Below are 27,268 nucleotides of genomic sequence, written 5' to 3' on the forward strand. Positions count from 1 at the left end.
TCATTTATTGAAGAAATTTGTCTTTTTTCCAGTGGCTATTCTTTCCTGCTTTGTTGAAGATTAGTTGACCATAGAACTGAGGGTCCATTTCTGGGTTCTCTATTCTTTTCCATTGATTCATGTGTCTGTCTTTATGCTAGTACCATACTGTCTTAATGATCACTGCTTTGTAATATAGCTTGAAGTCAGGCATTGTGGTGGTCCCAGTTTTTTTTTTTTCCAACATTCTTCTGGATATTTGGGGTCTTTTCTGGTTCCATACAAATCTTAAGATTATTCCAACTCTGTGAGAAATGTCCATGGTATTTGGGTAGGGATTGCATTGGATGTGTAGGTGACTATGAGTAGCATAGACATTTTCACAATATTTATTCTTCCAATCCATGAGCATGGGATGTTTTTCTCTTTGTGTCTTCCTCGATTTCTTTCATGTGTTCTGTAGTTTTTAGAGCACAGATCATTTGCATCTTTGTTAGGTTTATTCCTAGGTATCTTCTGTTTTTTGGTGCAATTGGAAATAGGATTGATTCCTTAATTTTTCTTTCTTCAGTCTCATTGTTAGTGTATAGAAATACAGCTGATTTCTGTGCATTGATTTTGTATCCTGCCATGTTGCTGAATTGCTATATGAGTTCTAGCAATTTTGGCAGGGAGTCTTTCAGGTTTGCCACATACAGTATCATGTCATCTGAGAAGAGTGAGAGTTTGACTTCCTTTTTGCCAATTTGAATGCCGTTTATTCCCTTTTGTTGTCTGATTGTTGAGGCTAGGACTTCTAGTAACTATGTTGAATAACAGTGGTAAGAGTGGGCATCTCTGTCATGTTCCTGACCTTAGAAGAAAAGCTCTCAGTTTTTCCCCTTTGAAAATGATGTTTCCTATGAACTTTTGGTATATGGCTTTTATGATACTGAGGTATGTTCCTTCTATTCCTTTTTTTTAAGTTACTTTTTTTTTTTAGATTTTATCTGTTTATTCATGAGAGACACAGAGATATAAAGAGGCAGAGACACAGTCAGAGGGAGAAGCAAGCTCCATGCAGGGAGCCCAATGTGGGACTCAATCCCCGGACTCCAGGGTCATGCCTGGAGCCGAAGGCAGGCACTTTATAACTGCTGAGCCGCCCAGGCATCCCTTGTTCCTTGTATTCCTACACTTTGAAGAGTTTTGATCAAGAAAGGATGCTATATTTTGTCAATTGCTTTTTCTGCATCAATTGAGAGGATCATATGGTTCTTGTCTTTTTTTTTTTTAATTAATGTGATCTCTCACATTTATTGATTTGTGAATGTTGAACCACCCTTGCATCCCATGAATAAATCCCACTTTGTTGTGGTGAATAATGCTTTTAATGTACTGTTGGATCCTATTGGCTAGTATCATGGTGAGTATTTTGATATCCATGTTCATCAGGGATATTGGTCTGTAATTCTCCTTTTTGATGGGATCTTTGGTTTTGGGATGAAGGTAATGCTGGCCTCTTGGAACAAGTTTGGAAGCTTTCTTTCTATTTCTATGTTTTTTGATGGCTTCAGTAGAATAGGTATTATTTATTCTTTATGAGTTTTATAGAATTCCCCTGGGAAGCCATCTGGTCCTTGACTCTTGTTTCTTGGGAGGTTGTTGGTGACTGCTTCAATTTCCTTACTGGTTATTGGTCTGTTCAGGTTTTCTATTTCTTCATGTTTCAGTTTTGGTAGTTTATAAGTTTCCAAGAATATATCCCTTTCTTCCAGATGGCCTAATTTTTTGGCGTATAATTAGTTATAATACATTCTTTTTTTTTAAATTTTTATTTATTTATGATGGTCACACACAGAGAGAGAGAGAGAGAGAGAGAGGCAGAGACACAGGCAGAGGGAGAAGCAGGTTCCATGCACCGAGAGCCCGACGTGGGATTTGATCCTGGGTCTCCAGGATCGCGCCCTGGGCCAAAGGCAGGCGCTAAACCGCTGCGCCACCCAGGGATCCCTATAATACATTCTTAAAATAATTTGTATTTCCTTGGTGTTGGTCATGATCTCTCCTCTTTCATTCATGATTTTATTAATTTGGTCCTTTCTCTTTTCTTTTTGATAAGTCTGGCTAGGGTTTTATCTATCTTATTAATTCTTTCAAAAACCAGCTCCTAGTTTCATTGTTTTATAGTTCTGGTTTCTACTTCATTGATTTCTGCTGTAATTTTTATTATTTCTCTTTTGCTTGGTTTGGGCTTTATTTGCTGTACTTTCTCCATCTCCTTTAGGTGTATCGTTAGCTTGTGTATTTGAGATTTTTCTGATTTTTTTTTTTTTTTGAGAGAGACTTGTATTGAAATGTACTTTTCTCTTAGGACCACCTTTGCTGTATCCCAAAGGTTTTGAACTGTTGTGCTTTCATTCTCGTTAGTTTGCATGAATCTTTTTAATTCTTCTCTAATTTCCTGGTTTGACTCCTTCATTCTGTAGTAGGATGCTCTTTAACTTCCAAGTGTTTGAATTCCTTCCAAATTTCCTTTTGTGATTGAGTTCAAGTCTCAAAGCATTGTGATCTGAAAATATCCAGGGAATAATCCCAGTCTTTTGATATTGATTGAGACCTGATTTGTGAACGAGTAAGTGGTCTATTCTGGAGAAAGTTCCATATGCATTTGAGGAGAATGTATATTCTGTTGCATTAGGATAGAATGTTTTGTGTATATCTGTGAAGTCCTTTTGGTCCAGTCATTCAAAGCCTTTATTTCTTTGTTGATTTTCTCCTTAGATGATCTGTCTATTGCTGTGAGTGAGGGTTTGAAGTTCCCTACTACTAATGTGTTATTATTATATGTATTTCTTTACTTTGGTTATTAATTGGCTGCTCCCAAATTAGGAGCATAAATATTTACAATTGTTATATCTTTTTGTTGTATAGACCCTTTAAGTATGATATAGCACCGCTTTTCATCTCTTTGTACAGTCTTTGGTTTAAAATCTAATTTATCGGGCAGCCCCAGTGGTACAGCGATTTAGTGCTGCCTGCAGCCTAGGGTGTGATCCTGGAGACGCGGGATCGAGTCCCATGTCAGGCTTCCTGCATGGAGCCTGCTTCTCCCTCTGCCTGTGTCTCTGCCTCTCTCTCTCTCTCTCTCTCTCTCTCTCTCTGAATAAATAAATAAATCTTAAAAATAAGTAAATAAAATCTAATTTATCTGATATGACGATTGATATCCCAGCTTTCCTTTGAGGTCCATTTGCATGGTAAATGGTTCTTCACCCCCTCATTATCAGTCTACAGATACATTTAGGTCTAAAATGAGTCTCTCTTAGAGAATTTATGAGTGGTCTTGCTTTTTAAATCTAATCTGGATACCCTGTATCTTTTAACTGGAGCATGTAGCCCATTCATGTTTAGAGTAACTATTGAAAGATATGAATTTAGTGCCATTGTATTACCTGTACAATCCCTGTTTCTGTGGATTATCTCTGTTTCTTTCTGGTCTGTGTTACTCTTGGTCTCTCTTCGCTTACAGAATCCCCCTTAATATTACTTTCAGGGCTGGCTTTGTGGTCACATATTCTTTCAGTTTCTGTCTGTCTTAGAAGCTCTCCATCTCTCCTTCCATTCTGAGTGACAGCCTTGCTGGATTCAGTATTCTTGGCTGCATGTTTTTCTCATTTAGTATACTGAATATATCATGCCAGCCCGTTCTGGCCTGCCAGGTCTCTGTGGAGAAGTCTGTTGTCAATCTGATATTTCTCCCTCTGTATGTTAGGAATCTCTTTCTGGACCTGTTTTTAGGATTTTCCCTTTATTTCTGAAATTCTCAAGCTTCATTATTCTATGTCAGGGTATTGATCTATTTTTATTGATTTTAGGAGGGGTCCTCTCTACCTTTTGGATATGAATGCCTGTTTCCTTCCCCAGATTAGGAAAGTTCTCAGTTATGATGGTCTCAAATATATCCCCTGCCTCCCCCGCATTTCCACTCTCTGTGCCTTCAGGAATTCCAATAATTCAGATCTTTGTTTTTTTTTTTTTTTTTAAATAGCATTATTTATCTCCCTGAGGAGCCTCTCTTCATGGGCTATTAGTTGTTTTTCTCTTTTCCTCAGCTTCCTTTCTTCCATCAACTTGTCTTCTATGTCACTTTTTCTCTCTTCTGCCTTATTTACCCTAGCTGTTAGAGCATCCAGTTTAGACTGCATCTCAGAATATTTTAAATTTTGGCCTGATTAGATCTCATTTCTGCAGTAAGAGAATCTCTAGAGTCTTTTATGCTTTTTTGAAGTCCAGCTAGTGGGATCCCTGGGTGGCGCAGCGGTTTAGCGCCTGCCTCTGGCCCAGGGCGTGATCCTGGAGACCCGGGATCGAATCCCACGTCAGGCTCCCGGTGCATGGAGCCTGCTTCTCCCTCTGCCTATGTCTCTGCCTCTCTCTCTCTCTCTCTCTCTCTCTCTCTCTCTCTCTGTGACTATCATAAATAAATAAAAAAAAAATTTGAAGTCCAGCTAGTCACTTTGTAATTATCATCCTGAATTCCATCTGACGTCTTACTTAAATTCTTATCCATTAGATCTGTGGCAGAGAATATTTCCTCTTGTTCTTACTTTTGTTGTGAATTCCTCCTTCTAGTCATTTTGTCCAGTGAAGAATGGCTGTATGAATCAACAGAACTAAAATTTTCAACAACAACCCAAGCAAAATACGCACTAGACAAATCTGAAGAATTTAGGAACCAGGAAAGAAAAGAAAAAAGACAAACACACACACACACACAGAGACAAAAAAAAAAAAAGAAAGAAAAGAAAAAAGGGGAGGAGAGAATATAACCTCAGAGTGGACAAAACAGGGTGATCCACTTGTCCTGAGTGTATTTTGGTCTATATGTTAAAAGATACTAAATTCTAAAGTTATAAAGAAACCAAATATATATATATACACACACAAAAAAAATAAAATTGAATAGAGTGAAAGAAAGCCAAAAATGAAAAACATATCTATAACATGTAATTATAAAATATGAAAGTTAAAAAAAGATTTAAAAGGAAAAAGTGGATTAAAAAAACTAGTTTAAATGGAAAAAAAGGGAAAAAAAGGAAAATTTTGAACTGAAAGACCAACAAATCATAAGAGAAAACCTTGAGTTCTTTCTATATATTATTTTACTCCCCCCACTGGAGTTTTCCAGTCCTGGTTGGTCAGTAAACTTTCTGTTCCCAGGTTCTTCCAGCCAGTATTCTGGAGGAGGTCTGCTGTGCTGATTCTCAGGTGTCTGTGCCTGGGCAGAGTTGTCCGCCCCATGCCAGGGGACTGGGCTCAGTATAAGCTATTTGCTGTGTGTGGCTTTTGTTCCCTGAAGACTTTCCACACCACTTTAGAGGGAGGAAATAAAAATGACTGGCCCCCATCTCCAATCCCAGAGCTGAAAGATCATGGTGTGTACCAAACTCTACAGACTCCTATGATGCCCACCCACTCACTCAAACCTCCAGGGGGAAGATGGAAGGACACTATTTTGTGTGATTTGCAGGGCTCTGGCAGGGAGAGCTTCCCCCACTAGTGCATGCAACTGCACGCCCCCTCCTAGAGGAAGGAGAGGGTCACCCTGTTTCTGTCCATTGTAGGAGTGTTCACAGAGAGTGTTCATGTGGTTGAGTGTGCACCCGCTCTGCCTTTCCTGGAGGAAGACGGAGGGTTGCTGTGTTCCCATCCTTTTCAGGGGCCCAACACCCAGAGCAGTCACCCAATCCAGCCTTCATTCGTTGTTTAGGGCAAAACAAGCTGAGAGTCCCCTCCCTGGCTCAGTCATTTAAAGCCCTTTCCCTGCAGCAATCCTTGGAATTTCTGCCAGCTGAGACACCTCTGTTCTTTTTGCACTTCCAGGGATATTGATATCCCACTGTCCCACCTTTAATTCTGCCCCCGCTTCACCACTGAGTATCTTTCAGGCGGGGAACACTCTAACAGGAGCAGATTTCTAAAGATCCCAATTTTGAGCTCCAGGGCCATATCACTTTCTAGTACCAGCTTACAGAGGCTCCTCCACACCCCCACACCATTTATCTTCCAATATGGCCCCTCCGTTTCTCTTCTCCACACTCCTACCTTGCAAAAAATGGTCACTTTTCTATTTGTATTGTTCCAGCCATTCTTTCCTTACATCTTGGGTTGAATTCATAGGTGTTCAGGATGATTTGAGAGTTATCTAGCTAAATAAGGGGATGAGATGAAAGGAGGATCCCCACTCTTTTGCCATCTTGCCTCTTCCAATTAATTTAATTTAAATAAAAATAAAAACAATGCATCTTCCAAACCAGGAAAAAAATTACATTGGCTATTTGGGATCTTCTGTGGTCCATACAAGTTTTAGGATTATTTGTTTGCCTTCTGTGAAGAGTACTATATGTATTTTGATTTGGATTGTGTTAAATCTGTAGATTGCTTTGGGTAGTATGGACATTTTAACAATATTAATTCCTCTGATCTATAAGCAGGGCATATCTTTCCATTTGTTTGTTTCGTTTTCAGTTTCTTTCAACAGTGTTTTATTGTTTGCAGAGTATCGGTCTTTTACCTCCTTGGTTAAATGCATTCTTAGATACTTTATTCTTTTTGGTGCAGTTGTTAATGGGATAGTTTTCTCAATTTCTCTTTCTTCTACTTCGTTACTGGTGTATAGAAGTGCAACTGATTTCTGTATATTAATTTTGTATCCTGGAACTTGTACCAAATTCATTTACAATTTCAGGTTATTTTCAGAGTTAGTTGTAAAGATGTACTGTTGCCTCAGTATGTCCATGGGATGAGGTGAGCTCAGAATCTTCCTCTTGTGCCTTATCCCTCTCTCTGATCTGACCTGGAAAGGATTTGTATGAGTATAGAGAGCCAGGAATGGCAAATGGATTCAAATTATAAACTTGGGAGTAATCTGAATCTCATTCTCTTTGTAAAATTGTGTTATGAACACTAAACATGAGCTCTACCTCTGAACAAATTTAAGTGTATAATACAGTATTGTTAATTGTAGGCACTGGAACAAAAGATCTCTAGAACTTACTCAGTTTGAATAAGCAACACTTTATACACTTTAAACAATTCTCTAGTCCCTCTCTACCTAGCTCCTGGCAACCACCATTCACCTTTATGCTTCTGTAGGTTTGACTATTTTAGATATCTCATATAAATGAACTCATGCAGTATTTGTCTTTCTGTGACTGGTTTATTTCACTTAGCCTAATATTGTTCAGATTCATCGAGGTTGTTGCATATGGCAGGATTTCCTTTTTGTCTTAAGGCCAAATAATATTCCATTGTCTCTATATACCACATTTTTTAACCCATTCATTTGTTGATGGATATTTAAGTTGTTTCTATAGCTTGGCTATTGTGAATAATGCTGCCATGGACATGGGAGTATAAATATTTCTTCAGATATTTATATATCAGCTGTATCTCCTGATTTCAATTGTTTGGATATATACACAGAAGCACGATTGCTGGATCATATGGTAATTTTTAATTTTTTGAGAAACCTTCATACTATTTTCCATAGTAACTGCACTATTTTCCATTCCTATCCACAGTGTGCTAAGGTACCTATTTCTCCATAAGCTCTCTAATATTTATTTATTTTTTTGTATTTTTGATAATAGCCATTCTAACAGGTATGAGGCAAATGTGATTTTGATTCGCATTTCCCTAATGATTAGTGATGTTGAGCACTTTTCTTTTCTGAAATATCTCTTTAAGTCCTTTGTTTATTTTAAAATTCAGTTTGTATTTTTGCTATTGAGTTGTAGGAATGGAGTAATCTAGTTCTGAATGGTAGTTAAAATGGAGTTCCTTAATGAAATACCCAGGGAGTACAAAAGAAAGAAGAGCCAAGGGCAGTATCCAAGAGGCACTCACATTTAAAAGAAAGACTAAAGGGGGAAATCCAGTGAAGGAAAGTGAGGCATTTCCCCTAATAGGGTAAACTATTTTAATTTGAAATCCAGCAGGGAGACAGTATCAGACTGAAGGAGCTTATTTAAAATGATTTCTTCCAATATTTAATATATATGTTCATACCTTGCAGGCAGTAAAGTATTTCTCATTTTCCTAATTCTAAGGTAAAATGCAATTTTAATTTAAATTTTTATTTATTTATTTATTTATTTATTTATTTATTTATTTATTTATGATAGTCACACAGAGAGAGAGAGGCAGAGACACAGGCAGAGGGAGAAGCAGGCTCCATGCACCGGGAGCCCGATGTGGGATTCGATCCCGGGTCTCCAGGATCGCGCCCTGGGCCAAAGGCAGGCGCCAAACCGCTGCGCCACCCAGGGATCCCCGCAATTTTAATTTAATGTAGGTTTAACTGTTTGGTTTGTGAAGGGTCTTTCATGTTCTGTCTCTTAAGTAAGTCTTTAATTACTTCTAGATTGAGAGCCTACCTAGGAAAATTGTGATTTCTTCCCTTGCTCCTGAATCTGTATTTAATAACTGAATGTCTGCAAATAGTACCAGGCAATGCAGTAATTACGCAATTACTAAGGGTCATTGTTGGTATGAATATATTTCATTAAGAGGCAAACTTTTCCTGCTGTATTATAGATACTTCATAAACACACTGATCCATGTTATAAATTGGTACAGATTTGTCACATATTGATACCAATAGTTTAGAAGTAGCCTAAAAATATTATTTTGTCATTTGCTTCCAAGATGACAATAATTTCAGGTATGTGTTAGGCACTTGATCTAGTTCTGCTCCAACCTCTGTTTCAAAATTGTGTCTATGCAACATAATTTGCTACAGGATAGATGTGTTTATTTTCTGGATATAACAGAGCACTGGGCCTAGCCTTAAAAGACCTGAAGTTAAAATCCTCCTTCTTCTGCTTCTCAGATGTTATACTTGGGCAAGCCAGTTAAGTGTATTTCAACAAATTCTTTGCTAAATTTCTAGTCTTACCAAGTACTGAAAAACAAAGCTAAATGTAGTCTTAGAGAAAGACAGACATACATAGAACATTTCAAAATAATGTGTGAGAGGTATGTGCAGAGCCTAGGAGTTTGACAGAGATCTTTTTTTTTTCAGCTTGAGGAATAAAGGGTGGGCAGGTATTTCTAGAGATGTCTGGGATGGTTCTTTTTATTTTATTTTTTTACTTTAAAATTTTAAAAAATCAATTAACACATAATGTATTATTAGTTGCAGAAGTAGAGGTCAGTGTTTTATCAACCTTCTATTATACCCAGTGCTCATTACGTCACATGCCGTCCTTAATCACACAGTTACCCCATCTGCCCACTTCCCTCCCCTCCAGGGACCCTCAGTTTGTTTCCTATGATTAAGAGTTTCTTATGATTTGTCTCCCTCTCTGATTTCATCTTTTTTTTCCCTCTTTTCTCCTATGATCCTCTGTTTTGTTTCTTACTAAATTCCACATATGGGTGAGATCATATAATAACTGCCTTTCTCTGATTGACTTATTTCACTTAGCATAATATCCTCTAGTTTTATCCATGTCATTACAAATGGCAAGATTTGATTTTTTTTTGAGGGCTGAGTAGTAGTCCATTGTGTGTATGGATGGATATATATATATACACACACACACACACACACACACACACACACACACACATATATATATATACACCAATATACCACATCTTCTTTATACATTCATCTGTTGATGGACATCTGGGCTCTTTCCATAGTTTAGTTATTGTGGACGTTGTTACTATAAACATTAGGGTGCAGGTACCCATTTGAATCATGACATTTGTATCTTTGGGGTAAATCCCTAGTAGTGCAATTGCTGGATCATAGGGTAGCTCTATTTTCAACTTCTGAGGAACCTCCATACTGTTTTCTAGAGTGGCTGTACCAGCTTACATTCATCTGGGGTGATTCTTAAGAGGTAAACATTTGTGGCAGTTTTGGGGGATGGGGAAAAGTTGTTGACTGAAAGGTCATAAGGTGGTTACTCAGTGTTGGGCCTCGGAATGCACTTGGAGGGACTTGTCAAAGTATGTTGAGAATAGCCGTCACAGTCAGATTAACACTGCTGTTACTTATATAATCATAATTCTGGTGGCAGTGTGGAGGGTGCTTTTGAAAGAAACAAATCAAGTCATTTTTAATGCTTCAGTGAAGCATGATAAAGGCTTGAATTTGGGAGATACTTGAGTCAGGGAAAGGAAGAGCATAAGAAAGAGTAAGGAGGTATCTATTTATGACAGTGCTTGCTGAACTAGAAAAAGCACAGCTTGAAGAGTGAGAAAGACCTGCACTTGAACCTACCTTCATCATTTAAAGATTTGAGCCCTTGGCAAATATTTCCTGACTTTCTGCATTTATGAAAGTGAGGGGGACCCTGCCTTGTCTTATCATGGAGATTAGATATAACCTAAAGCACCAGAAGTCATGCTTAAATGTAGAATGTCAGTAAATGATTACTAGTATTACTATTTACTTGATATCACTTAATATCTCTAAAACCCAGACTTCTCTCCTACAAAATTATAGGTTTGTTATGATGTTACAATGAAGTAGTGTTTGTTGATGATGAATAACCTTTAGATAAACAGTGTTTTCAGAAAAAAAGTGTTTTCCCTACTTGAAAGAAAAATAGCTTTGGGCCTCATTTTTAAAAAAGACTGTTCTTAAAAAAAATAAAAAAAAATAAAAATAAAAATAAAAAAGACTGTTCTTATAAACAGTGCAGTTTATTGTTTTATTGAATAAAAGCAAATAAGTGAGAATATTGTCTACTGACATGCTAATAATGAGCATCTTTGATATTTAGCTCTATGGAGTTTTATATTACAGTGGTTAAGAATAGGAGAACTGAGGGGTCAGACAGATAGCTTATTGTATGTATCTGATTAAGTTAATTATCCTCTTTATACCTCAGTTTCTTGATTAGCCACTAAGTGGCTAAGTGGCTAAACCTCCTAAAATATTTGTGAAGATTAAATTAGAAGTTACATACGTAAACTCCTCTGTCGGATGTTTGGGTACCAGTCATTGGGTTGCCAAGGATTTACTAAATAGTGACCAATTTTTTTTTTTTTGCAGCGCAGTGTTCAAAAGGGTGACTTTATAGGCACTAACTTATTTAATGAAAAAAAAAAGAAAAGACAACATCCAAAGATGGGTATTACTTTTATGCCCCATTTGCAGACTTAAGAATGTAGATTGAGAGGTGGGATTTCATTTTTCAAAATCACATAGCCAGGAAGCTAGCTATAGCGCTGAGAATAGAATATTTCCTTATATTCAGTCTTGCATTTTCTGAATCTGTTGTATACTCCTACTAGGGCCTATGCTGGTGTCTCTCTCCCCTCACCCCAACCCAGCAGTGTCTTCCTCATCCCCAGGGTTGTAAGACAGTGTCTGCTTAAGCACAATGCAATGAAGAGCTATAACACAGACTGTGGTTTTATGCAAGAGCTGGATGCTGCTCCCCCCTGTTCTGAGCTCTGGATGGTTCAGTCTGCTGAGGGTTTCAGCTCTAGTTTGGCTCCCCTTCCCATGAATAAGTGGCACTCTCTGACAATTCCTTACCTCCTATTTGCACCAGGACCTGCCCAACTGAGGTGTATATTTCTGGGATGAAGGAATTTTAGTGATGTCCTCTGAGGGTCTTATGTTCCTCCCTTCCACCAACCAGAACAGCCTCAGCCTGTTTCATATGAGCTGATAGGCTGTAGACTTAATTACCACATGAGTAAGGTCATGGGTTTTTTATTGCTGATGGACAGTGTGCAAGCCCTTTTCAAACCAAGCCATAGACAGATATCTTTATTATAAATGATAATAATAATATTAATAAACAGGGTGGAAGGTAAGAGCTGGAAATATCTCATTTGTGAATAGACATGCTCATTTATGGAAAGGCTCTATTTAAAAAAAGAAAGGCTCTATTTCTCATGTGTCAACTCTACATGCCTTTACAGATAAGGACAAGTAGAGGAAACCATGGAATTTGATTTGCTTTACTTTTTTTATTTAAGGACTATTTATTTATTTATTCATTTGAGAGAGGGACAAGGAGAGAAAATCTGAAGCTGACTTTGCACTAAGTACAGAGCTGGATATGGGGCTAAATCTCCTGATCTCATGACCACGAGATCATGACCTGAGCCGAAGCCAAGACTGAGACACTTAGCCAGCTGAGCCACCCAGGAGCCCCTTGTTTGCTTTTCAAATAAATATATGTTTATGCAGCTCACATTCAAAAGTAAGCCTTGGGCAGCCGGGGTTGCTCAGTGGTTTGGCGCTGCCTTCAGCCTGCGGCGTGATCCTGGAGACCCAGGATTGAGTCCCATGTCAACCTCTCTGCATAGAGAGCCTGCTTCTCCCTCTGCCTATGTCTCTGCCTCTCTTTCTCTCGGTGTCTCTCATGAATAAATAAATAAAATCTTTAAAAAAAAAGACTTCATGGTACGATCATGTGCCTTATTTCTGACTTTATGATATGCTCTTAATAGAGGAATGATGGATTATTTATATCAAACAAAAAAGAGAACTTGGAATTCCTGTCTTCAGAGAATTTTACACAGAAGGAAACTAAGATCCAGAGAAATTAATAATTTTTTCTGATGTCATGGAGCTTGTTAATGACAGAACCAATATTTCAGAGAGGGAGGCATTGTTCCAAGGTGAATATTTATGGGTTTTTGTTTTTTTTTAATTTTTATTTATTTATGATAGTCACAGAGAGAGAGAGAGAGAGAGAGAGGCAGAGACATAGGCAGAGGGAGAAGCAGGCTCCATGCACTGGGAGCCTGATGTGGGATTCGATCCCGGGTCTCCAGGATCGCGCCCTGGGCCAAAGGCAGGCGCCAAACTGCTGCGCCACCCAGGGATCCCTATTTATGGGTTTGAGGTCATCATATGTTAAATTTTGGTTTAGCTGTTTGGCTGTAATGCATTGGCTAAGGATTTGACTTCTCCAGTCCTTGGTTTCTTCACCTCTCATTTGAAGAGAGTGTTCAGGTAACAGAGTGAGGACAGAAGACTGTTCTTGTGATAATTAAACAAATTAACTTTTGAGTACATTTTGTGCAGTTGTGTAGATGTATACAATAGTAGCCATGACTTCTCGGTCTTATGATTCTTATGTAAAAGCTCTTTTAATTATTGATTTTATGTAGAAATCTGGGTTTTCTTTTTTTCAGTTTTATTAAGATATAAGTGATACATAACATTGTGTCAGTTTAAGTTGTGCAACATAATGATTTGATATGGGTATGTATTAAGAAATTGTTGCCGTAGTAAGTTTAGAGAATTTTTGATGCTGCCTCTGATTCCAATGGAAAACACTTAATCAAGTTTTTGAATTACTGTTTATTCCTTGACAAAAGGAATAAATAGTGTGAAATAAATAAGTGTGAAAACTCTTCTTGTTTTAATGAGAACCCTTGCTATTTAGTTATTCAGTGCCCCTTGCAAACATCTAATAAGGAAACATCTACCAATTTGATTTGTATCTGTTCTCTCTCTCCTTCCTATGAATTTAATTTTTCAATCTTTAGATTGTTAAATAGCACATAATACCTTGATTTTGTTTTTTTAGAATATCTTGATTTTGACCTGCAAATAACTAGTTGACATTTATGAATTCCTTCTTAATTAAAGATACTTATAAGTGCTTCTTTTTTTAAGATTTTATTTATTCACGAGAGACAGAGACACAGAGACACAGAGACATGGAGACACAGGCAGGGGGAGAAGCAGGCTCCAAGCAGGGAACCTGATGTGGGACTTGATCCTGGGACTCCAGGATCACACCCTGGGCCGAAGGCAGGCGCTAAGCCACTGAGCCACCCAGGGATCCCCAAGTGCTTATTTATGTTTAGAAGTGAACTAGGAATATTTTCGGACCATTATCTTGCTATACTGAAATAATGTTGACATTTGATTATCATGCTAAACTATTCTGAACACTTTTTAGCCATCAGAAATCTAATGCAAGAGAGCTTGTGCTAACTTTTCAGGACTGACATTTAGAACTAAGATTTACTATTGCTCAGTGGTAGGGATTATACTAAAGGAAAGAAGAGGAGTCATGAAGGGAGTGGAAAGTCTGGCTTGAGGCAAAGTTGTGAAGCAGATCAGGTTAATCATAACCGTTTTCTCAGGTTCCATCAGTCTTTTACCCATACTTTCTTTTTTGGACACCTTCTCTGCAGACACTTTTCTAGTAGGTTCTTAAAGCCATGTTACTCTGGTTATCTGGAGCTGGTTACAGCAATGCCTTCCTCTTTACTATAAAAGGTAAAAGCAATTTCTTCTGCTTTGCCAGTGGAGGGCTGCCCTTCCACAGTAGACTCACCTTCACTTTTCAGGTGATATATTTATTTTAATATTTCCTTCTGCATACTTGCAGCTACTTTTGCTATTAAGTCCAAAACAAAGCAAAGGGATTAACAAGTCACAGCACTTCTGGCGCTACTTGATAGGGATGTCCAGGATTGGTTTTTAATTAATGTATCTAATTTTAAGGGAACACTAGAAAATTTAAATCTGCTTCCTTTTAATTGACTCTTCAGTTTAATTCTTTGATCTCGATGTAAAAATTAAGTGTAATCGTTTTGCCATTTGATGAACTTTCACTTACTTACTGATGACTGCAGTCCCTCCTCAGACTTCTGATCTCGTGTTTATATACCAGCATGTCATTTTTCCTTAGCCAATATGGATCCCAGTTCCTTAATTTGTCTACTTGTCTCCTTTGGGTACACACCAGTTTTTCAGTGTTTTCTAATAGTAAAGTGGCCGTAGACACATTAATGAGGCTCTCAACCTTATGGTATTTGTACAAGAAGATGATGTTTACTTTTTCTTATTGCTGACTCTTATTTTGTCGTTCCTGGTCTTTCTTACCTTTTCCATTGCTTTCCTTTCCTACCAAATCCTCATTCACTTTTTTTGTCATCTTCATGGACCTGAGGAAAATTTGCCTTGAATAATTTTCTTAATGTGTATTTTTTATTTGTGATTGTGCTCCTTGTTAATTTCTTTTTATAAAAATAAGTTATATTTTGTTGAATAAATAAGTGAAATTCCAAAAATACATGAATATTTCATAAGTTTATGAGAGAAAAGTAGTTTTGATTCCTCCCTACTGACTTCCTGTTCTACTCCCTAAACTCTCTTAACAGTTCCCTGTGTATTCTTCTAGGCATTTTCCATGTAAGTTGAGTAAATACCTGGTTATGAAAAAAATCTAACTTTAATTTTTGTACCTGAATTTAATTTCTTTATAGAGCTTCCATTTTCCTGGTTATCTCTGAGTACTGGAAAACTGAATAGTGTCAAGGGCAGATGGTCTGAATCACAATCATGTTTATGTACCAGACCCTACCTTTTCATTCTTTCTGTTTCTTTGTTACCGTGGTCCTACCTGGTCATGTCTTCTTCTACTATTTTGGTTGTTCTTGGGCTTTTGCTACTGAACACCAAAGCCAAAAACTTATTATTATTGTTTTAATTCTGTAGATTCTTTTCTATTATCCTAAGACATGGAGACATTGGCTACTGCCTGAATGGGGATAAATATCAGATAAGAAAAGCAACTATAAGAAAAAAATTAAGTATTTATCTAATATATATGTTAACTGAAAATTCAATAGGAGTTTCCTTGTTAGTATTTAGACTGAGCCTGAAAGATAAGGATAACAAATCATGAAATATCTCTGGCACATTCTCAAGAGACAGATACTGGAATTGTTAAGAGGTGGTCATACTGAACTGTGGACCTCACCCTTACATTCAGTTTATATAAACAGAAAACCAGAAGAGATTAAGAGAATTTACTGAAGAAGGGGAATTTGTAAGTGTAAAGTGTACTTTAGCTTCTATAGGTAAAGTGTTTTTGTACTCTGGCTTCCTTGAAGATTTTCCCTTTGTCTTTGGTTTTCTGTACTTTGAATATAGACCCCTTGAAGTAGTTTTTTTTTTTTTTTTTTTTTTTTTTTTTGGTGTTCATCTTGCTTGGTCTTGCTTGGTGTTCTCTCAGCTTCCTAGTGTGTGATTTAGTGTATGTCACTAGTTTGGGAATATTATTAGCCATTAATACTTCAAATATTTATTCTGTTTCTTTTTCTCTTTCTTCTTCTTCTAGTATTATCATTATGTATCACAACTTGTGTACTTGTCCTACAGTTCTTGGACATACTAGCCTTTTTAATAATTCCATTCATTTTTCTGTTTGCTTTTCTGTTTAGGAAGTTTCTATTGGTACATCTTTAAGTGCACCAGTCCTCTCGCCAGTGTACTAATGAGTCCATCCATGAATTCCAAAGGCATTCTTTACTTCTCTTATAATGCTTTTTATTTTTAGCATTTTCTTAGAGATTCCATCTCTCTACTAACATTAATCATGTGTTCTTACATTTGTTTATTTTTTCTTTTAGAGCCCTTAGCATATTAATCATAATATTTTAAACTTTCATATCTGATAATTCCAAATTCTGTGTCACATCTAAGCCTAGTTCTTAGGCTTGCTGTGTCTCATCTGTTTTTTTCTTTCCTTAGCGTACCTTATAATTATTGTTTAAAGTGCACATTATATGTCAGTTATTAGGAACTAAGGCTAGTAGGCCTTTAGTGTGAGGTTTTGTATTAATCTGTATAAAGCTGACTGTGTTTAAATGTTTGCTGTAGCTGGAAGTGCCAGAGGTTTCAGTTTTATTTTTTTCTCTCTGTTTTCTTTGGATTTCCCTAAGCACAACTTCTTAAATAGAGTCTGTGTTTTGCACCTCTCTCCATTATAATTCACTGTTATTATATCGAAGCCCTGTTGATGTGGTGGCAAGGTATGGAGTGAAGCAGTCTTCTATAAACTTAATTTGATTAAATAGCATTTTTGTAAATATTTTTATTGTGAGACAGAGAGAGAGCCCAAGTAGGGGAAGAAGGGGGCAGAGGGAGATGGAAACCCCCCCCCCACCGAGATCATGACCTCAGCAGAAGGCAGACACTTAACAATTGAGTCACTCAGGCACCCCTCATTTAATAAAATGAAAAAAAAAAATATCTCATTCATTAAATAAAAAATCTCATTTTTATTAATGGACTTGAGTCCCTTGGCTGTGGCCTTTAGAACCATTTCTTTAAAAAAAAGCATTTCTTAGCCTTTTTTTGTAAGACGAGGCTAGAGAGGCCTAGGGTTAACTAACTGCCTTTCCCTCAGATTCTCTAGGGTTCTAATAATTTCCTCTGGAGGGAAGACCTTTGTTATGGGAAGTACCTGGGCATATTTCAACAAAATGGTAACATCCTCTCCTAGCCCAAAGCATGAGAGGATTTTTCTTTGATCTCCAAGGTGAGAACCTACTAGAATTCCTGGAGATAAAACCCATGAAAATGCGGTGGATCATCTGAGACTTGGCTCCTCACTCAAGCTAGTCCAATTCAGCCTCCAGCAATTCACTGAGGTTATCATTTATGTATTTCTACCACATAAACGGCTTCTGTTCAGGTATGGACATCTCAGCTGTAATTCTCTGTATTTGCCTATCTCTCTAGATTTTGAGGTGGTGGTTTGTCCTATAATCTCCATTCTTTGATTGATCTAAAAAAATCATTGATTTTCAGTTTGTAGAACTTTGCTCTTGTGTGGATGACAGTGACAGCTTCCCAGCTCTTTACATATTGGAAGCTGCAATGGAAGTGTCTTCTCATTTTCTTTTAAGACTCTTCATGACAGCATGGAAATCCCCCACTCTGGGAGCTCCATGTCCCTGCTCCTCTCCAGACTTACTGCTCTCTAATGTTGCCATACAGCTGTCATCTCAGCACTTGGGGCTTCCTTCCTTGTTTTCTGGATTCACTCCAACATATTTTTGGTTTACAACTTCATTTTGCTACAGTTTATTCTCATAGCTCCATGAAGGAGGGAATATGGGAAATAGATTTTGAGTATCAGAAAATGTCTTCTAGCACCCAGTGTTACTGATAAGAAATTTGTACCAATCTTATTTTGTTCTGAAAGTTTACATTTCTTTTTTGTTTTTTGAAAGTTTACATTTCTGCCTGGGAACAGGGCACTTGTGTGTGGTATGTATGTGTCTGTGATATGTAAGTGTGTGTATGAGGGATTGAGGACAGAGTTGAGAGTTGATTGTTTTGTATATAAAAATTTTCAGGGACCCCTGGGTGGTGCAGCAGTTTAGCGCCTGCCTTTGGCTCAGGGCACGATCCTGGAGACCCGGGATCAAATCCCATGTCGGGCTCCCGGTGCATGGAGCCTGCTTCTCCCTCTGCCTGTGTCTCTGCCTCTGTCTCTCTCTCTCTGTGTGTGACTATCGTAAATAAATAAAAAAAAATAAAAAATTCAACTACTTTGTTTATTTTCAGTGCCATATCTCTTTCCTATCCTTTCCAGGGCCAGACATTTCCAAGTACCACATGTCTCTAGTTGTATGAGTTTAATAGTCTCCCATCTCAACTTAGCCTGCTTTAGTGCATCTTGTAGCCATCTGAACCCATATGTCCAGATGGATTACAAATTTCTATATACCAAGATATTGATAATTATACATTTTCGTGACAAAAATTTAAAGCATTTTTACTGTCTTTAAAAAAATTACAAAAAAATAAAAAACAAATAAAATAAATAAAAAATAAAATAAAATAAAATAAATAAGTAAAATAAATAAATAAAATAATAAAACAAAACAAAACAAAATTTACAGGGCAGCCCTTGTGGCTCAGCGGCTTAGGGCCACCTGCAGTCCAAGGTATGATCCTGGAGACCCGGGATCGAGTCCCACATCAGGCTTCCTGCATGGAGCTTGTTTCTCATGTTAACATGACTTCCTGATATCAGTAATTGTGATTTTAATGCACAAGGCTCTGGGAAGAGCACTTATTGTCTGAGAACAACAGAGTTTCCCAGCTTTTCCAATACTTCCATTGGTATTTTTTGTGTGTCTTCAATGATATTATTTGTTTTGAGTGTGAGTAAAAAATATTTAATGTTCCAGTAGACTACTTTGGCTGGGGTGGTATATCATGTAAGCCAGCCTCAGATTTTTCCTTCCTCAGTCAAGTGGCGGTGGTATTCATAAGTGGTATTACTGAAAGAAGAAGTGATAGCACAGCAGGAACAGGGAGGAACCATATATTCATAAAACTTACCTGTGGCTTTGGTTCCTGCTAGAGTACAGTCTTAAATATGTCATTTTCACATGCCAATTTCATGGCTTCCTAGGTTAGATAATACCCAGTTCATGATGAATACTCACATTTCATGTTACTTGGTATCTCAGAGTTAAGTCTCAGTCTCTACCAAGTAGACTAGTAGCAAGAGAACAACTACTTTGTAAAAGAGAATCTATATCCTACAAATGGTATAGCATATCTCTAGAATCCTAGAGGTCTCTCTGTGACTCTTTAGTTAGGGTTTGTTGTTGGGTCCATGCAATAGTCTGTTTTGCCAAAGATCTTTGGATGAATAATAGATCCTTTGGATCCCCACTCTAGTTTCTGGATTATGAAGCTGCTTGAACTGCAGACTGGGTTAACTGGAATATCTTACTGTAATCTGGCTTACAAATTGTTGGCAGCCTTACAAATTATTTAATGAGTTGAGACAAGGAACACTCAATTTTTTTTCTTATAAAATCCAAAAAGGCCACCAAAAGTTCTATCTCTATTTTTATGATCAGGAAGCAAAGTATAGCACCTTGTATTTCACTTTGGAGGGGTATCTTTTTTTTTTAAGATTTTATTTATTTATTCGTGACAGACACACACAGAGAGAGAGAGCCAGAGAGAGAGAAAGAGAGAGAGAGAGAGAGGCAGAAACACAGGCAGAGGGAGAAGCAGGCTCCATGCAGGGAGCTTGATGTGGGACTCAATCCCGGAACTCCAGGATCACGCCCTGGGCCAAAGGCAGACACTAAACAATTGCACCACCTGAGCGTCCCTGGAGGAGATATCTTGGTATGTCTTGAACTCCCTAAAACTTCAAAGAGTTGGGAGGACATTAGGTTTTCCTGGGAATTATCTCTTCATGTGTTTATGGTTCTATTACCTCATCATATGGGGGATCAATATGATAGCCTATGGAATGGTGAGATGATACAAGTATTAACAGAGTGAAGAGTTGTAGAGGAATAATGGTGACCTAAACTGTCCCTGCTGGCTGAAGGTAAATATTTGTGTGAGGTGTGTGTGTGTGTGCATGCATGAGTGTGTGTGTGTGTGTGTATGAGAGAGAGAGAATTGGAGCATATGAAGTATCAAAGGCCACATTGCCCTGTTCGATTAAAGAGCCTACATATGGATCAGCAACTATAATTCAGTCACCACATTGTTAGGGTAACAATAATCTATTGATTTTTCTAAGGCCAGTTACCTGGGCCAAACAGACCAGTTAAAGGAGGATCGAGGAGGATTTACAACTCTAGAATTTTTCAAGTATTCAGTGCAGGCACTAATGTGTGAAATCCCCTTAAAAATGAAGAATTGATTTTGACTTACTATTTTGGCAGAGAGGAGTTATCCCTGAAGCTTTCATTTTGCTGTCTCTGTCATAACATCCTTTATAGTTTAGGGGGCCAATGTTGTGATTTTGTCTGTAATAGTATGTTTATTCCAACTGAGCACTCTGGGAAAGAGGAGATAACCACAAGCATGTTTTTAGATGCACTGAGCCTCTGTTGAGATAGAATTGAGCCAAAGATCCAGTTATAATTCTACCCGTAAGTACATCTTCTCTAATTCTTAGACCATTGACATTCCAGGCCCTTGGGAGTTTATGTCATCTCAGTCAGTATCCAATCACTATTGGAAGGTTTGGATAGTTCCTTTTCTCAACATATAGCTATATTAACATTTTCCAGAGTTACAGAACCAGTAGGATTGATGGATAGATCTGTAGGTAGGTAGGTAGGTAGGTAGGTAGGTAGGTAGGTAGGTAGATAGATAGATAGATAGATAGATAGATAGATAGATAGATGATAGATAGGAGATTTGTTATGAAAATTGGTTCACACAATTTTAGCAGTTGAGATATGCCACAATCTGCTATCTGCAACCTGGAGAACCAAGAGAGCCAATGGTATTATTCAGTTTTAAGTCCAAAGTTCTGAGAACCAGGGTTGCTGATGGTATAACTCTTAGTATGAAGATGAAGGCCTGAGAACCAGGGATACATTGGTCTGAGTCCTAGAGTTTGAAAGCCTGAGAACCAGGAGCTTCAGTGTCCAGGAGCAGGAGAAGATGAATGATGTGTCAACTCTAGAAAAGAGTGGAAGAATTCAGCCTTCCTCTGCCTTTTTTGGTTTTGTTTGGTCCCTCAACAGATTGGATAGTACCTGACCACATTGGTGAAGTTGGCTCTTGTTTGCTCATTTGACTGATTCAGATGTTCAACTCTTCTGGATACACTCTCAGAGATACACCCAGAAATAATATTTCACCTACACCTAAACATCTGTTAGTTTAGTGAAGTTGACACGTAAAATTGACCACTGCATTCTGATAAATGTCCCTAGTCTCTTTGGAGTAGGCTTCTTGGAATCTTCTGGGAAAATTTATAGTTGTGATATTATTACAAGATCCTCCTACATCTACCTAGTCTTATCTTCATTCAGGGATTATAGGTATGTTTATTGACTCAGGCCTGGAAATTGGATGAGAAGCCTTAACTCCTCCTTTATGTTGACTCAAGTGAGGCTTTTGTTCATCAGATGTAGAAGGGTTTTATTCATATTATACAAATTGAGTAGAACCTTAGTTCTGTTCCTCTGTCTCAGCCCTTCATCCATTAGCTCATATTAAAGGGTTTGCAGGTCAAATCATTTTGATAATCACTCTGGTCCTGCTGTCCATCAGGGCTGTCTTGCCTGTCTTGCCCTTCCTGGTTAATTGATGCTCTATTTTGGCTCACCAAAATCAGGGACACTGGTTAAATAGCACTTCCAATCTGGAAATATAGCCACTAAGGGAGCAACAGAGCTTTACAGGAAGGTGTGCTTCAATCTTCCTTGACAGGATATTGACTGAAACAATATATTTCTCAGTGTTTTGGTATAGGAAGAATACTCTAAGCCCTCTTAGGAGATCTAGTTAGGAGAATGTTATACATGATCAATCTATCCCAGTATTTTTACTTTCTTCAATCTTGGGATTTTCATATCTATAAATTCATCCTGGTTTATAATTTTGTTCCTTCCTCCATGGTCTTAGAATCCATTTCCATGATATCCCCATTAGCTAACCACCAAGTAAAAATAACAACAAAATATTTTAGTTATTTTGGTGTGTAAGCTGCTCACTTTCTAAATTTCATTTTGTACCATCCTTACAATGACATGTTTGGATTTTAGTTGTTGATCTTGAGACATTGAAAGATGAAAGGAGTACAGCATGACAAGACTTGTCATTCTCTTGAAAGGTATCCTGCTCAGGTGAAGCCATTAAAGGATCTCTGGTCTAGCAAGTCTCTACTCATCAGACAGGGAAGGAGGAACTTCTGCTGACCAGGGTGGCACTTAGGAATCTGAGGATACTCAAAGTTATGTGAGTCTACTCAAATGTATCTGTTCAAATCATCAGGCTACCATTCGTTCCCAATCAATGTCCTAAATTTTCCAGAAGGACCTGATGAGGTTAAGGATTGACTTATCTTCATCATAACTTGAGCTGGAAATTTAAAATATTGAACCAGTTATTTCCCTTTTCATTGGCCTCAATAATAATTGACAGTCTCATCAACTTTATATTCTTCTTTTTTATGATATTATTTTGTGTAGAGACACTTGGGCTGTCAAAGCATTGACTCCAAAAGGTTCTTTTTTGCAGGTGACCAGAGCTGATGATTTAAATAACTATTTTATCAATACAGACCATGGATTTTCCTGGTCCCACCATTTAGTTTCAGTAGGAGCCTTTCTCTACTGAAAATTATTTACATCAGATACAAAATCCTAAATTGCTGTTTTTTTAATCCTCCTTTGCAGAGGGCAAAATCTAGCTTGTTGAACAAAGAGAATTACTATAAACTATACAGGGTCCATAAATATTAGAAGGGTTAAATAACCATATTCTAGGATGCGCTTCCAGAAATAATTCCCAAAACCACAATGCAGAATTGGTTGCCAGTGTAGCTGGTGTCACTGACAAAATTAAGAAACTGCCCTCAAGTTGGGAAGTTGTCACTATAGTTACTGGCTCCAGAACCATGCTGCAGCTGGTATGGCCCACCACAGGAAAAGGAGTGTTTCATTCCATGATTCTCTTCTCACTTTCTCAGTTCTTGAATTCAAGGGGAAAAAAAGCCAGACATTAATTAGTGGAATCTAAATCACACTGGAACTCTGCCTGCAAGTTCATCTGGGAAATGTAGTTTCTGTTTATCTGGTGTCTATAGTACACAAGAGGAGGATCTATATAGTTTCTAACAGTTTTTCTCCGTATACACAAATGCATTAGCACACATGTGTATACACATGCATACACACATGTCAGTAGAATTACTTTTTGGCATCCACTGCTCATACATCAAGAGCCATCATTTTTTTATTAGTAATAAAGGTGGTGTTTATTTTTTAATAATAAATTTATTTTTTATTGGTGTTCAATTTGCCAACATACAGAATAACACCCAGTGCTCATCCTGTCAAGTGCCCGCCTCAGTGTCCATCACCCATTCACCCCCTCCCCCTGCCCTCCCCTTCCACCACCCTTAGTTCATTTCCCAGAGTTAGGAGTCTTCATGTTCTGTCTCCCTTTCTGATATTTCCTACCCATTTCTTCTCCCTTCCCTTCTATTCCCTTTCACTATTATTTATGTTACCCAAATGAATGAGACCATATGATGTTTGTCCTTCTCCAATTGACTTATTTCACTCAGCATAATACCCTCCAGTTCCACCCACATTGAAGCAAATGATATTTGTCATTTCTAATGAGCCATCATTTTTTAGTCATATAGTTTGGCTCATGTGAAAATAAAGAAGAATCCAGCCCCTAGTCCACGTGGGCTAATGGAATAATTTTGTTTGGGAAGAGTGCTCTTCATGCTGCCTAAGGCAGAAGCTCAGAGCAGATGAGTCCTAACAGACATCTGCCAGGACATTTACTCAGGGATTCTTTTTTTTAAGATTTTATTTATTCATGAGAGACACACATACAGAGAGAGAGGCAGAGACTCGGGGAGAGGGAGAGGCAGGCTCCATGCAGGGAGCCTGACGTGAGACTCGATCCCAGGTATCCAGGATTACACCCCAGGTAGAAGTTGGCGCTAAACTGCTGAGCCACCCAGACTGCCCTACTCAGGGATTCTGCAGTAGAGTGGTCCATCAGGTCAAGCTCTGGGTGTCTATCTACCACCCCCATCACCCATTCCTCACCCAGGCAGTATATGTCACATATTTATTTTAGGACCAAAGATGTGTGGGTGAAAACTCAAGTAGAAAGAAAAACTCTTGGGCAGCCCAGATGGCTTGGTGGTTTAGCACTGTCTTTGGCCCAGGATGTGATCTTGCAGACCTGGGATCAAATGCCACGTCAGGCTTCCTGCATGGAGCCTGCTTCTCCCTCTGCCTCTCTCTCTCTCTCTCTCTCAATTGAATAAATAAAATCTTAGAAAGAAAGGAAGAAAAGCTCTCACCATTGTTTATTCCAACGTCCTGGTGGCACGAGATAGCCAGGTTCAAAAGACCACTAGATACTCTGTCTGGTCATGGATCAAGCGGTAACAAACTCAACAAAAGGAACTGATTTAATAGAAATATCAGTACAGGGAATTAAAATAGATATCATGTATATCCTAAGACTTATAAGCAAAAATCACAAATAAGAAATTAGATAAAGAATTTATGAAACAAGAATAGATAGTAACAGCAAAAATTAAAGAATATGAATATAAGAAATACAGTATAATGATTAACATTGAACTCTGACTCCATTTCCAAAACAACACCACAAAACAGTTGAAGAAGAAATTAATGAGCTGGAAATGTGAGAAATGGCATAAAATGACACATGGCAAAAAGGGTTAAGCAAAAATTTAAAGGGGAGACATGGATGATAGCATTATGAGTTCTAACATCTATCAGAATGAGTGCCAGATGGAGAAAATAGTGAGATTGTATGTGACGTTCAGGGAAAAGAAAAGATAGAACATTTCCAGAAATAAAGATTTGGTGAAAATCCCCAAATCCTGACTGGGATGTATTCAGAGCATATACATATATTCCTGGCTACCTGGTAGAGAGATTTTAGAGGGTGAAGGATGAAGGGGAAAGTCCTAAAGTTTCTGTAAAGACAACAGATTACTTACAAAGGAAAGAAAGTCTTCTTGATATTAATCTTAGTAGCAATTTCAGGTTGTAGAAGTGGATAAAAATCAAAGATGAAGAATGGAGAATAGAAGAAAAAGTTAAAGTTAGAAATAAATAGATCTCAAATTCTAAGAATAAAATAAAGGAAATGAAGAGAAAAATAAAGATTATACAAGTAAACGAAATAGTTTAATAACAGATTACTAAAGATATAGGAAAGATAACTATTACAATGTAAATCAAAAGAAAAGTCACATGAGGTAATATGCAGTAAACAATCTTGAGTTAAGGAAAACAAAACAAAACTGATTTTCAATCTGGATAGAAAATACCTTCACCACAGGAAAGTAGAGTGAGAAAGAGGAAAGGAGAGCACAGTTGACTATAGGTGGGGAATTTGTGTCTTAAAATCTTGAGGTGTGTTTCCTATTAGAATTTCATGGAGTCAAAATCAAGATACTGACTCTAATATAATATCCTGAAACTCCATCTGATTACTTTAAGAGCAAGAACCTATAGGCACTATAATTGTCTATACTTAAAATTTCGGGGGTATTTTTTTTAATTTCAAACAGGTGGTAATTGGGTATGTTATTTTTTTAAAGATTTTATTCATTGGGACACTTCGGTGGCTGAGCAGCTAAGCATCTGCCTTCTGGCCCATGGCGTGATCCTGGAGTCCGAGGATGGAGTCCCACATCAGGCTTCCTGCATGGAGCCTGCTTCTCTGTCTGCCTGTGTCTCTGCCTCTCTCTGTGTGTGTCTCTCATAACAAATATATTTTTTTAAATATTTTATTTATTTATTTGAGAGATAGCGAGGGGGAGCAAAGGAGGGAAGAAAGGGAGAAGCAGGCTCCCCACTAAGCAGGGAGCCCGACATGGGGCTTGATCCCAGGACCCTAGGATCCCAACCCAAGGGCAGACACTTATCCAACTGAGCCACCCAGGTGCCCCTGGGTGTGATATTCTTGCATGGCCCATACATGCAGCACTTAACATCACCTCCATTTCCCACACAGATAGAATATTACAGTATTATAGGAAGTTGGAGAAAATCACAAGTACTCATAGAATTTAAAGGTTGTTCAGAGATCCAGGATAAGGGATGTTGCTTCTCCACTGAGTATAATAGCATTTTAGATGGAGTTATCTCTAAAAGAGGCACTAGAGCAATATGCTTTGTGTTTCTTGCTCTAAAAATGGTTTAACATTGTTTTCATTTACTTTAAAAAATAAAAGATAAAGAAAGGAAAGCAAGCACTGGGAAATGCCTCTTTAAGGCTGTGGTTCAAATCAATAAAGCATCTCTATAGATAGCGAATACCATTTTTCCATCATTGATCTTTCTATTTGGAGATAACATTCTTGAAGATTAAATTGCAATAGTAAGCAGGTGTTACTGCAGATTTCGATAAACAACTGAAAACCTTCTCTATGCCTGCTTCTCTGAGATTCCACTTCCATTATCTTAAGAAATGCATAAAATAACATATGATAAAATCCAACACAGAGGCCACTCATTCTGGACTTGAATGCCATAAAACTAAGCAGATAAATAGTTTCAGTAAAATGTGTTATAAACTAGGTAAACCTAATTAAATTACTTCTCCAGTTCAAAATGATGATTGATCTGTGGTGGGATTACACATGGGTATGAAGCTCCCACCTGGGTATGTTCATGTTTTATGGTCTTTTAGACTTGGAAGCAAATGTTATTATATCTACTTTCCATAGCTTTCCCCTAATGTTAATGGATTGAGAAATGAAACATGCTTTCTTAACTTCTCTTGGGCTTTATGACTATGACTAGGCAACCAGCAATAGAAAACAGTGAGAAACAAATGGCAAAATCTCAAAATCAAGTCCTTTCTTAAGGTCAGCTATGGTGTATACACTGCCCTGCAGCTAATAATAATAATAATAATAATAATAATAATAATAATAATAAAAGAAGAAATAAAGACGTGTAACCTTATTGCTCTTAACTCTTTCCTCTGCTCTCC

At 37.7% G+C, this 27,268-nt stretch overlaps 1 protein-coding gene across 17 annotated transcripts in view; it reads left to right on the plus strand.

The window, feature by feature from the left end:
- The window catches only part of LOC140611765 (uncharacterized), a 138,148-nt gene that overhangs the window by 86,463 nt on the left and 24,417 nt on the right, over nt 1-27,268 (plus strand). For 5 of the 17 annotated variants that reach the window (XM_072788622.1, XM_072788623.1, XM_072788628.1 and 2 more), the window contains one exon: nt 22,374-22,498. The exons of 8 other annotated variants lie outside the window; for them this stretch is intronic. Coding sequence is in view for 4 of the 9 variants with exons in the window: in XM_072788621.1 (XP_072644722.1) it covers nt 17,292-17,350 (59 nt within the window). In the remaining 5 variants the exon portion in view is untranslated. Of the gene's footprint in view, nt 1-17,291; nt 17,448-22,373; nt 22,499-27,268 lie in introns of all 17 variants that reach the window. 4 more of the 17 variants (XM_072788621.1, XM_072788620.1, XM_072788618.1 and 1 more) reach the window with 2 other exon arrangements.

This window comes from Canis lupus, chromosome 20 (genome assembly GCF_048164855.1).
Source record: "Canis lupus baileyi chromosome 20, mCanLup2.hap1, whole genome shotgun sequence".
Classification (NCBI taxonomy): Eukaryota; Metazoa; Chordata; class Mammalia; order Carnivora; family Canidae; genus Canis; species Canis lupus.